Consider the following 12,088-nt stretch of genomic DNA (forward strand, 5'->3'; position numbering starts at 1 on the left):
AGCGATTTGAAAGTGGGAGGGTGAGGGGGAGATCCAAAATGATAGGAGAAGACAGGAGGGGGATGGACGGAGCTAAGAGCTGGACAGTTGATTGGCAAAAGGGATATGAGGGGATCATGGGACAGGAGGCCTAGGGAGAAAGAAAAGGTGGGGGGGGGAACCCAGAGGATGGGCAAGGGGTATAGTGAGAGGGACAGAGGGAGAAAAAGGAGAGAGAGAAAAAGAATGTGTGTATATAAATAAATACCGGATGGGGTACGAGGGGGAGGTGGGGCATTAGCAGAAGTTTGAGAAGTCAAAGTTCATGCCATCAGGTTGGAGGCCACCCAGACGGAATATAAGGTGTTGTGCCACCAACCTGAGTGTGGCTTCATCTTGACAGTCGAGGAGGCTGAGGGGATAGACATATCAGAATGGGAATGGGATGTGGAATTAAAATGTGTGGCCACTGGGAGATCCTGCTTTCTCTGGCAGACAGAGTGTAGGTGTTCAGCGAAATGGTCTCCCTGTCTGCGTCAGGTCTCGCCAATCGGGAGGCCGCATCGGGAGCACCGGACGCAGTATATCACCCCAGCCGACTCACAGGTGAAGTGTTGCCTCACCTGGAAAGACTGTCTGGAGCCTTGAATGGTGGTAAGGGAGGAAGTGTAAGGGCATGTGTAGCACTTGTTCTGCTTACAAGGATAAGTGCCAGGAGGTAGGGAGCAAATCCTGTGGAAAGCGCGGGGGCTGGGGAGGGAAAGACGTGCTTAGTGGTGGGATCCCGTTGGAGGTGGCGGAAGTTATGGAGAATTATATGTTGGACCCGGAGGCTAGTGGTGTAGTAGGTGAGGACAAGGGGAACCCTATTCCTTGTAGGGTGGTGGGAGGATGGAGTGAGAGCAGATGTCCGTGAAATGGGGGGGATGCGTTTGAGAGCAGAGTTGATGGTGGAGGAAGGGAAGCCCCTTTCTTTAAAAAAGGAGGACATCTCCTTCATCCTGGAATGAAAAGCCTCATCCTGACAGCAGATGTGGTGGAGGAGGAGGAATCGCGAGAAGGGGATGACATTTTTGCAAGAGACAGGGTGAGAAGAGGAATAGTCCAGATAGCTGTGAGAGTCAGTAGGGTTATAGTAGACATCAGTAGGTAAGCTGTCTCCAGAGACAGAGACAGAAAGATCTAGAAAGGGGAGGGAGATGTCGGAAATGGACCAGGTAAACTTGAGGGCAGGGTGAAAGTTGGAGGCAAAGTTAATGAAGTCAACGAGCTTAGCATGCATGCAGGAAGCAGCACCAATGCACCATGGCTACACCTTTAGTTTGGAGGAAGTGGGAGGAGCCAAAGGAGAAATTATTAAGAGTAAGGACTAATTCTGCTAGACGGAGCAGAGTGGTGGAAGAGGGGAACTGGTTAGGTCTGGAATCCAAAAAGAGGCAGAGAGCTTTGAGACCTTCACTCCATCCTCCCACCACCCTAGGGTTCCCCTTGTCCTCACCTACCACCCCACCAGCCTCCGGGTCCAACATATAACTCTCCGTAACTTCCGCCATCTCCAATGGGATCCCACCACTAAGCACATCTTTTCCTCCCCCCCTTGCTTTCAGCAGGGATCGCTCTCTACGTGACTCCCTTGTCCATTTGTCCCCCCCATCCCTCCCCACCGATCTCCCTCCTGGCACTTATCCTTGTAATCGGAACAAGTGCTTCACATGCCCTTACAGTTGCTCCCTCACTACCACTCAAGGCCCCAGACAGTCCTTCCAGGTGAGGCGACACTTCACCTGTGAGTCGGCTAGGGTGATATACTGCGTCCGTTACTTCCATCCGTTATTTATTTATATACACACACTCTTTTTCTCTCTCTTCTTTTTCTCCCTCTGTCCCCCTCACTATACTCCTTGCCCATCCTCTGGGCTTTCCCTCCATCCCCCTTTTCTTTTTCCCCGGACCTCCTGTCCCATGATCTTCTCATATCCCTTTTGCCAATAACCTGTCCAGCTCTTGGCTCCATCCCTCCCCCTCCTGTCTTCTCCTATCATTTCGGATCTCCCCCTCCCCCTCCCACTTTCAATTCTCTTACTAGGTCTTCTTTCAGTTAGTCCTGACGAAGGGTCTCGGCCCGAAACGTCGACTGTACCTCTTCCTAGAGACGCTGCCTGGCCTGCTGCATTCACCAGCAACTTTTAAGTGTGTTGCTTGAAATTCCAGCATCTGCAGATTTCCTTGTCCTTATGTGGGTTATTTTGGTTTTCTAAAATGCTATTAAGTATATTGTTCAATGAAAGACACAGAAAGTTGTGGTTTCTATTTGGATTCAGAATAACTCTGGCTGCTATTCTCTTTACACGTTCGCAATCATGGCTGTATTTTTGCCCGTTTCTTGTTCAGGGCCCAAACAGGATTGTGTTTGTATCAGGGCTGCAGTTAGGCCAAGCAAATTCAGTTATAAAACCCAAGTTGATGAAGTACCCAGGAAGTCCCAAGCAAATAATTTCTGTGATTAGATATAAACAAAGCTGTGGCAGATTAATTTCTTTTAAAATGTAAGGTCAGCCATAGTGCAGAGGCAAAACATACAATATTGCTCAATATTGATACATATTATTCGCCCCCAATAAGACAACAAATTACCTTTGATGAGAAAGAAATACAACCTTCTTTAATGTTGAATAAGGATGATGTTACAAATGAAATAGGACACATTGTAGACACTGTAAAACTAACAAGAAAGGGATAATTCACCCAAGCAAGGATGTAACTTGTTACTTTGGATATGGCTGTTTTAATCTTGTGATTAAATAGAAGACAAATTGAAGCGGGTTTAAGACAGAATATATAAGTACTGTATTGGGCATGGAGCTGAAACAAATACCTCAGACAAAAAAGGAAAACTGGAAAAAATGCGACGGATTCGGGGTAGGTTTCCTCAAAGTTGGAAATGATGAAATGACTGTGCCTGGGGAATGAATTGTTGATATTAATGGCTGGGGTCAAACCAGAAAGGGGAATTGAGCAGAGGAGATAAAGAAAGGAAGAGGTGTGATTTGTGGTTAAAATAAAGGAAATATGATGGGATTGCAAAAAAAAAAGGAGATTGTAACATGAGACCTTGGAAATGGAGGAATATTTGTGGCAGCTGCTAGGATTAACTTCACTTTAGGAACTTAGAATTTGATGATGAAAGGAAAGATTGCTGGAGGATTATCAACAATAAAATTGGAGAAAATGGGGCTGGTAAAGTTTATGTTTACAGCATGGTAACAGGCCCTTTGGCCCAACGAGCCTGCGCCACCTGTGTGACCAATTAACCTGTAAAGCCATACATCTTTGGAATGTGGGAGTGAACTGCTTCACCTGAGGAAATCCACACCTTCTGCTCGAAATGTTAAGATAAACTTTATATTCTGTTTACCTTCATATAATTATAGTACTATTTCTTTTAGGCAGAGAGTTAGATTTGCAACTGTCCTAAAATTACTTAGCATTTAGTGTAAAATGAAGGGAATAAAAATAGCAGATTCATCTTAGTTTACTGGAATTATTAGGAACCAACATACCTAAGGAAGTAAAGAGAAAAAATTTGCAATAAAGTTAATTTGGCGCAAGTGCATTATGAGTACTCTTACATAACAAATTTTTATGAAGAACTAACTTTTCATTTATAAAATGTCATAGTCGGACAAAATAAAAAGTCAAATGTTACATCTAGCCATAAATAATTACCAATATTTTAATGTTCGTGGCACTGTATTTCCTTAAAATTTTGAGTCAATTCAGAAAAAAATCCTGCATTACAATCATTTCTATAGAAATACAAAAAGCTTTATTAAAATAAAATTAACAAGTGCAATCAAAAATATTTTAACAAACCATTAAAATGAAATACCAAGACACTTGTTAAGTACAAAAGTGAACAAAATATTCAGAATACTGAATAACTGTGACACAGTAAAGTCTAAATGTGTGCTCCATTTGAAACATAATGAATATTATATTCACTGTACACCTGGGAAATAACACCACCCCTAATTGGTTGTGCACGCTTGCTGATCTAAGAAACTTTATTCCTACAAGCATGATTACATTTTGTGGTGTTACATTTGTTGCTTCAGCTACATGAGAAATTTCATGTTGTTAACAAAATGAATGTTCCACAATTTACAAAGAAAGCATTAAATAGGATGTTTTCCAATGTCACTCTCAAACATTCCTAGGGTCAGATATGGTACCACAAATGCAGGTTACCCCATCAATGTACTTCAATCCTAAACTCATAACAGCATTTTCTGCTGCTACAGGTTTGCTGAGTAAACAGCAATTTATGACCAAAATGCTGGAGATTTTGGCTAAGTGAAGCTGAAATGATTTACCAAAGCTTATTCCATGAAGTCCCTAACAAGCTAGTAGAGAGTATAATATAATCTCACTTGTTTGGGGTGAATTTATACATAAATGAAAATATTTACTAATCCTACCATATTGTTCCTTTCACTTTATTTTGGTTACATTAGAAGTGGAGAGAGAACCAAATGAAAGAAAATAAAGAAAATTCAATTATATGATCTCTTTCAGCTTACATTATTTAAAGCCTTCACAGTCAATGAATTCATTTTGAAATGTAATCAGTCAGGCAAGCAAATACAAAAGTAATTTACAGCAGAACAAGATATATGGCTGGTCAAATAATTTTTGGTGCTGTTTATAGAGGAATAGAAGGAAAATGGCCAACATAACAGGGGAATACTGCTAACCTTCAATAAATAGTGGCATGGGATCTTTTATCTCCACCTGAACAAGCAGATCAGTCTTTATTTTAACACCTTATTGGATCAATAGTAAGCAGTACAGCATTAGCGGCAGCTTTATAGAGGGGACTGCTGGAATGAGGCTTGAATCACAACCATAGCAGCTGAACATTATTTTATCACCTGCAAATTGAGTCAGGCTAACACAATTACTAAGTATAAAACTTCCTAATTCTTACATCAATTTTGTTGGAAATGATATTAAAAGTCATTTTGTTGCCTGTAGTGTTAATCTCAAAACTCGTCTTGCAAGAAGAAACCGATTGAAAAGTGATGTTCACTATCCAAATAAGTGCATTAATTCAGCTACTGGTTGTGAACAGCTGATTAAATTTAACCCAAGTTAAGTTCAGATTCTGTTTTCCAACAATGGTGAAAAGTTGGATTTTAAGAGCAATTTATTAAGTTTGTTTCAGTTTTTCAGAATAGGGTTTTTTCAGTTAACCCTTTAAGCAGTGCATGGTCATTCTTTTATTCCCACCATGTGGTCTTGCTCCGCATAACAAAAATTAGTCTTCTGTCAGTACACTCTTGAATGTGCAGATAACCATCATACAGTAATCTTCAGTTGCTATTTGCTGAAAACACAGAAACCCTGGGAGGTATTACTGCAAACAGTATTTTTCACTGTGCTAGTTATCCTATTTCAGTGCATGTTCTGACTCCTATCATATGAGAATTGGAATAAGATACATGTTGCCTTCAAATTAATTTATTAGTTTGAGCCATACCAAAACAAAAACAGTGCAGGATATATATTTAGAAAATGCTCTGCTATGTATTTAAGTCCAGAGAATTTCTGGTTATCTGAACAGAATCTATTGGGACAGAGCTTACATTGATACTGAAATTGGAACGTCTCATGGACACTTGAGTTGCAGTGATCTGCCTCAATTCCTTGCGAGATAATCTGACAGGAGTAATGATATGTGAAGGCTTTTCAAAAATTTGAGTAGATTTGGATGAGCATTTTGATTGTTGAGTATCATCTATTACTTCTAAACTGAGGGAATCTTCTTCTTCAGAAGTCTTTCTTGTAGAGCCTTGAATGGTTTCTGAAATTTCTTCCCACAAGTTATGGTTTCTGTTTACTCCAGATATTGTGAGAGTACTATTATTGTCATCAATACTTTTAGATGGTCTCAAAGCCCACTTTTGATCCTTTGTGCAAATATCTGCTATTGGACTTAATGTAGCATCACCAGTACCATTGCCTGCAATTAAAATATTTTTCATATATTACTTGTCTTGTAACATTTTTATCCATAATCAACAAATAATGATGATGGTTTTCTGCTTCTTATATAAACCATATCAAAGAAAGATATTTAAAAAGGCCATAACGTTCTAGCTACCCATAGCATGTTTTGTGTTTATTATTCCTTTTCTGTCTTCTCTCCTTTCTTTCATTTTGATAATGCCCTTCATTATGGATCCTGTTTCTCAATAATATGAATATAAAAGCTATAGAGAAATATTAAAATTAGGAAATCTAGCCATCTTTTAAAACCATCACACCTATGAGTTTCAGCACAATTTTTCCCTCTTTTTCTTGACTGAAATTCAATCAGAAGAGGTGTTTCCTTACCTTATTGGTAACATAATTTCAAACAAGACAAAAGTGATGCTAACTAGATTAGAATAGCAGAGAAAATCTAATTTAAATGAATGGTTTAAAATTATAAGATTGGATAGCAGGTAGAAGGTGGTTGCATTTAGTAAATAAGTGGTTTATAATGAAAGGACATAAATATATGATCAAATGTAAGTAATTAAAAACTAGCAGGAAAATTTTTGTTTCGAAAAATCTACACAGAATTCTATGAAACAGTAGAATCTATTATACACCCATAATTATCACCAACCATATCAATATTTAAGGATTGGTCAACTAGATTGTGGAAGGTTGAATAAAGTTTCTATTCTATTATGAATTTTTTGAATATGCCCACAAGAAAATTAATCTCAGGATTGTATATGGTACATATATGTGCTTAGATAATAAATTTACTTTGAACTTTAAAGTGATGTGAGAACTGGGTATCTAAATGGAATTGGGGTATAAAGAGGATAAACACTATGTGGACTAACTGGGCCAATTTAAATCATTGTCAATATTTTAAAATTGATGCTTAATTTTCTTTTAAAATCCACACTCTATAAGAGCTTCAATATGGTACTATGAAAATATAAAATGCTCATAAACCTCTGATTTGTGCTAAGTTACCATGCAGAATCACCCCAAGCAAAATCTAAACACCACAATAAGGTGGTGAAAATTGGAGAGATATACATTTGCTGAAGATTTTTATTCATCTCCAGCACAGCAATCAAAGGGAAAGACAATAAATCAGTAACTCACTCAAATGGGTGAAAATACATGAAGAAAAGGTATCTTGGTGAACATTAGAAAAGTAAAGAACTTATAAGGAAACAATTTAAATACAAATAGAAAGCACTTCAGTTCATTACTTTTTGATGCTGCCACTTGCTGATTCTGATTCTGTGATTCAGCCAATTCACGCAATTTCTTTTTCAGTTCTCTGCTTGTTTTTTTATAAAAGTACAGGTCCTTCTCCAGTTGTTGGATCTTTGACTCATATCCTTTAATACCATCTGCAAAGCCTTCACCACTTTTTTCTGGAAAAAAATATTTCCTTATTATTTTGATACCATCTTCAAAAATTTCTGAATGCATGATGTCAGCAATAACTCATTATATTCCTCCTTTAATGCAAAATGTCTCAGAGCAGTCCAGAGGAACAACAAACAAATTTAATAATGGGTCACAATAGGTTTTAGAACAAATGATCAAAAGATTGGTCAAAGTGTTAAATAAGTGTGGGGAAGCAGAGAGAATCAGGGTGATAATTTCAAAGTTTTGTGCTGAGTTAATTAACATTTGGGATATTGGTTTTAAGACGACAGGTTATATAAAAATGCTGTGAGACAGAATTTTATCAGAAAACCAATTCATGAAGTGATTAAACATTAACTGTTTTTTAAAAAAAAAACACAGAAATTGCTTCCAGGTCCTTCCTGGATATAATATCTAGAAAAGCACACAGTGACATCTGATGCGTGATACACCTTTGGACGCCACTTCTGACAACTGCAAAAGCACGTGGGTAGTCTGCAGACAGCATTAGTCACTCATTCAGAAGCTCTTAATAATGAGTAAGGTTTCCTTTGTTAAATCTCAAAGCAGGTCCCAGTTTACAGAGGTCATGCTTGGAAATCTTTTTTGTTAAAATACTCCCTACTGGTGTCTAAAACTAGTGTCCAATAGGTTAGGGATCTTGTATGCAAAATAAGCTTAGATGGGATAAGAAAGTACGAGAAAAGTTAAAGAAAAATGCAATTTTAGTGTGACGGCGGAGGCAAACACCATATCTTGTATCAAAATGTAAAAGTTATACCATTGCTGGGATGATATCATCTAAAATACACTATTGGAATATTCAACTAGTAACTCAGGAATTATATATACAGAAATTAGAGGGTTAACAGTACCAATTAAATGCAAGTATCAGTTTTGTTTACTTAAGGGCCTGAAGATTCACATTGTTTGTTCCATTAAGGGTGGTGAAACAGGCTTCAAGTCAGTATGAGATGAAAGGCCTTGGACCATTTCAGATTAGAGATTGGGGCCATCTAATATGAGGCAGTTAAATCACAACAATAAGAAGGTCTTTCTGTGAAGCTCTAAGAGAAATATTGTGATTTCTCGACTCAGAGGAAAATACTCAAGTGCCAAATGGAAATAATTTTTTAAATTAAATCTTAAATTGAGCCTTGTTTTTGTAAAGATCTTAAACACAAAAACTTCAAAATACTCCTAACTCAGATCTGATGCCAATTCTGATGAGAATGGAAAAGGCTCTTGTACCCTGGCAGCTGTTTGGACACTTAAAATGGCAAAACTGCAAATGCTTGATTCTGAAATGAAAAACAAAATGCTGAAAAGGCAGGTCAGTTAACATTTCATGTTGTAGATTATTCATCAGAACATGTTAAAATAAGAGAACAGAGGGTGGTAGATATATAACATAGGATAAAAGCTCCAAGATTGCCATGAAATTTACTGTTTATGAAGCCGTGAGGTTGGTAGATTAATAATGGAAGTGCAGGGAGAGAGACAGAAAACAAAGAGACATGTAAAAGTTGTGAAAGACGACTTTGATTCTTCAAACACTTACTTTTGCACAGGATGGGAAGGAGATAGAGAGCACAGTGCCTTGGTGTTATGGCAATAACCTTTCCTTCAATGTCGACAAAACAAGAGATAGAAGGGAAGTAGTGCTCTTTTCTACATCAAGAATACTGAGGTCAAGAAGGTCAAGAGCTTCAAATTTCTCTCAGTGATCATCACTAATAACTTGCACTTGTCCAGCCACGTTGATCCATGGCCAAGAAAGCTCACCAGCACTTCTACTTCCTCAGGAGGCTGAAGAACATTTACATGACCCTTTTGACCCTCACCAATTTTTATAGATGCACCATAAAAGCATCATAGCCCAGTATGGCAACTGTTCTGCCTGAGATCTCAAGAAACCGCTCAGCACATCATGAAAACCAGCCTCCCCTCCATGGACTCGGTCTACACTTCTCACTGCTTCAGTACAGCAGCCAGCATCATCAAAGATCTCATCCACCCTATATTCTCCTTTTTTCCCCTTTCCCATCAGGCAGAAGACACAAAAGCCTTATAGCATGTACCACTAGACTCAAGAGCAGCTTCTATCCCGCTGTTATAAGACTATTGCATGGTCTTCTACTAGTACAATAAGATGGACACTTGACCTCACAATCTGTCTCGTTATGGCCTTGCACTTTATTGTCTGGCTGAAAAGTGGTGAATATTCCAACACAGAGTGTACATGTATCTTCTAAATACTGGACTTTATGGTATTAGAAAGTGAACTTGTCTTTGGCCTGCACTTGTACCACAGTTTTGACTCGTTGAGTTTCTGGTTAACGGTAACCCCTTCCTAGCAATTAAGATGGAGGGAATGCATAATATAGTGAAATGCAGAGACCATTCCTTTTATTATTCCAGTTATAGTTCGATTATATAACATCTGGACACTGGAAAGCAAACACGATCTCTCTTCAAGGATCAGAGAGGGTATGGAGAATGATTAGATGAAGAGGCTTCTGACCTCATTAATTTACCTCCAGTTGAAAGGAAGCAAGTAGAAAAATATGGAGTCTGTATTGGAAATAGATTAGAATGGGAGAGGGTAAAAATTTAAGGAGGCCAGGCATCAAATGCTGGCCATGACAGCAAAGCCCACTCTTTCAAATTCATACTCATCTGGAAATAAAAAGTTCAATGTGGAATAAGCAAGGATTCAAACTGAGCCTAAGAATAAACAGAAACACAAGTTTTTGTTGAAATAAAACTTGAGCACCACTTTAAAACAGCTCCCAACCCAAATGCAGCCTTTCACTTGAAAAACAGAAAAGTTCAAGCAGTTGAATTGCAAGCAAACATGAACACTGAGCAAAGCACAGTTACAAGAAAAAGCAGAAGAAAGCCAAAATGTGAAAGGCAGAGCCAGAAACTTCCTCATGGAGACAGTAGGAAAAGGTTATCATATCATTTTGTGCCATGTTGTATGATGTGGACAATCATGGTCAATCCATGACCAAGATCATTCCTGGAAATGTTTTCTACAGCAGTTTGCCATTACCTTCTTCTGGGCAGAGTTTTTACAAGACAGATGACGTCAGCCATTATCAATATTCTTCAGAGGTTGTCTGCCTGGCATCAGTGGTTGTATAATCAGGACTTGTGATACACATCAGCTGATCATACGACCATCCACCACCTGGTTCCATAACCACGTGACCCTGATCGTGGTGGGGGCTAAGTAGGTGCTACAGTTTACCCAAGGATGACCTGCAGACTAGAGGAGGGAAGGAGTGCCTACTCCTCCTTTGGTAGAGACGTACTGTATTCTCCACCCCGTCACACAGAGAAAGGGTAGGAGACTATACCCTGTGATTGAATGTGTAATGGTAAATGAGAACAACAAAATCAACATGCCTGTAAACATGAGAAGTGCCATTCTGCATAGCTTATTTACAAATCCACATAGATCGGATGGATAACAATGATAACACTTGAACAGCATACAATTGATTACCTTTAAAATACTGTAACAACAACTGCATTTTCTGTTCATGCTCCTTCTGTTGCATTGTCAATCGTCGGTCTATCTCCATTGATAGACGCTCCAGTGCAGATTCTAATTCATGCACCATATTTTCATGTTCAGTTACTTTCTCAGACATTTCTGCACATTGAACCTGCAACTTGCGTTCAACTTCACGAAGGCTAATTACCTGACAAAATTAAAACATAAATAAATTTTACCTAGGCTTCAATGTTAAAAGTTTAGTAAATACTGACAACATTACAGAGTGTCTTATTTGGGCATTGATGCCACTGGGAGAAAGTACAGAAGCAAATTTGTTTAGAACAAATCTCAAAAGGAAGGAGGACAATTTTTCTCTATGCTGTTGTTGGGCAAGATTAATTTTGATTGTTCACATGGAAAACTTCCTACTCATCTTCTTAATACGCTCATGATCTTGAGCATTCACTTGAACTGGGAAAATAGCAGATAAAAATCTCAGTTTAACATTCCAATCTACAAGGTTCCTCTCTTGACAATGTAACATTTGACCAATAATGCATTATAAAGTCACCTTTGAATCCCAGTAGTGCAGTTTGTATCAACACTAAAACCATAAACAACTACAATGTCATGAGGATGAACTATTCCAGTGATATGAACACCTCTGGTTTCAAAATCTGCTAAGAAATCAGCGTAATTTTACGCTGATAAAATGTCTATTGCTAATTTATATATTTTTATCAGTTAGGAGAAGTATGCTACACTGAGTTTGCTTGGTGACCTATTTACATTCTACATTTTCATCACATGAAACAAAGTCACTTATCAAATTTTGTTCATAATGAGTGAATCACATTATATACAAACTAAATTTTAGGACTAAGTATTATAGAAAGAAGAACTCTACCTTGTTAAAATATCTGCAGAGAAGAACTCTTGTCTCAGCAGCTGATAAAGCACCCAATCTAAACATCACATTCTCCTCATTTTGGGCAAGGCTACTGTCCGAGGCTTTCAATGAATGCTGGCGACTGTGAATTGTTTCATTTTTGTATTCTATAGCAGCATCCAGAGCTTCAATACCTTCCTCTAATTGGAGTAGTATTCGCTCCTCCTGAGAAACAACATAGGTGTGATTAACTCATTTATGTACAG

General features: G+C 38.3%; 1 protein-coding gene across 2 annotated transcripts in view; it reads right to left on the reverse strand.

Moving 5' to 3' along the window:
• Positions 1 to 2,344: 2,344 nt before the first annotated feature.
• Positions 2,345 to 12,088, reverse strand: part of LOC134357350 (kinesin-like protein KIF27) — a 67,899-nt gene continuing 58,155 nt past the window's right edge. For both annotated transcript variants that reach the window (XM_063068806.1, XM_063068807.1), the window contains 4 exons: positions 11,841 to 12,047; positions 10,940 to 11,138; positions 7,260 to 7,427; positions 2,345 to 6,001 (listed from right to left, as the gene is read on the reverse strand). In XM_063068806.1, the coding sequence (XP_062924876.1) occupies positions 5,562 to 6,001; positions 7,260 to 7,427; positions 10,940 to 11,138; positions 11,841 to 12,047 (1,014 nt within the window). In that variant the 3' untranslated portion in view covers positions 2,345 to 5,561. The remainder of the gene's footprint in view (positions 6,002 to 7,259; positions 7,428 to 10,939; positions 11,139 to 11,840; positions 12,048 to 12,088) is intronic.

Source organism: Mobula hypostoma, chromosome 16, assembly GCF_963921235.1.
Source record: "Mobula hypostoma chromosome 16, sMobHyp1.1, whole genome shotgun sequence".
Lineage (NCBI taxonomy): Eukaryota > Metazoa > Chordata > Chondrichthyes > Myliobatiformes > Myliobatidae > Mobula > Mobula hypostoma.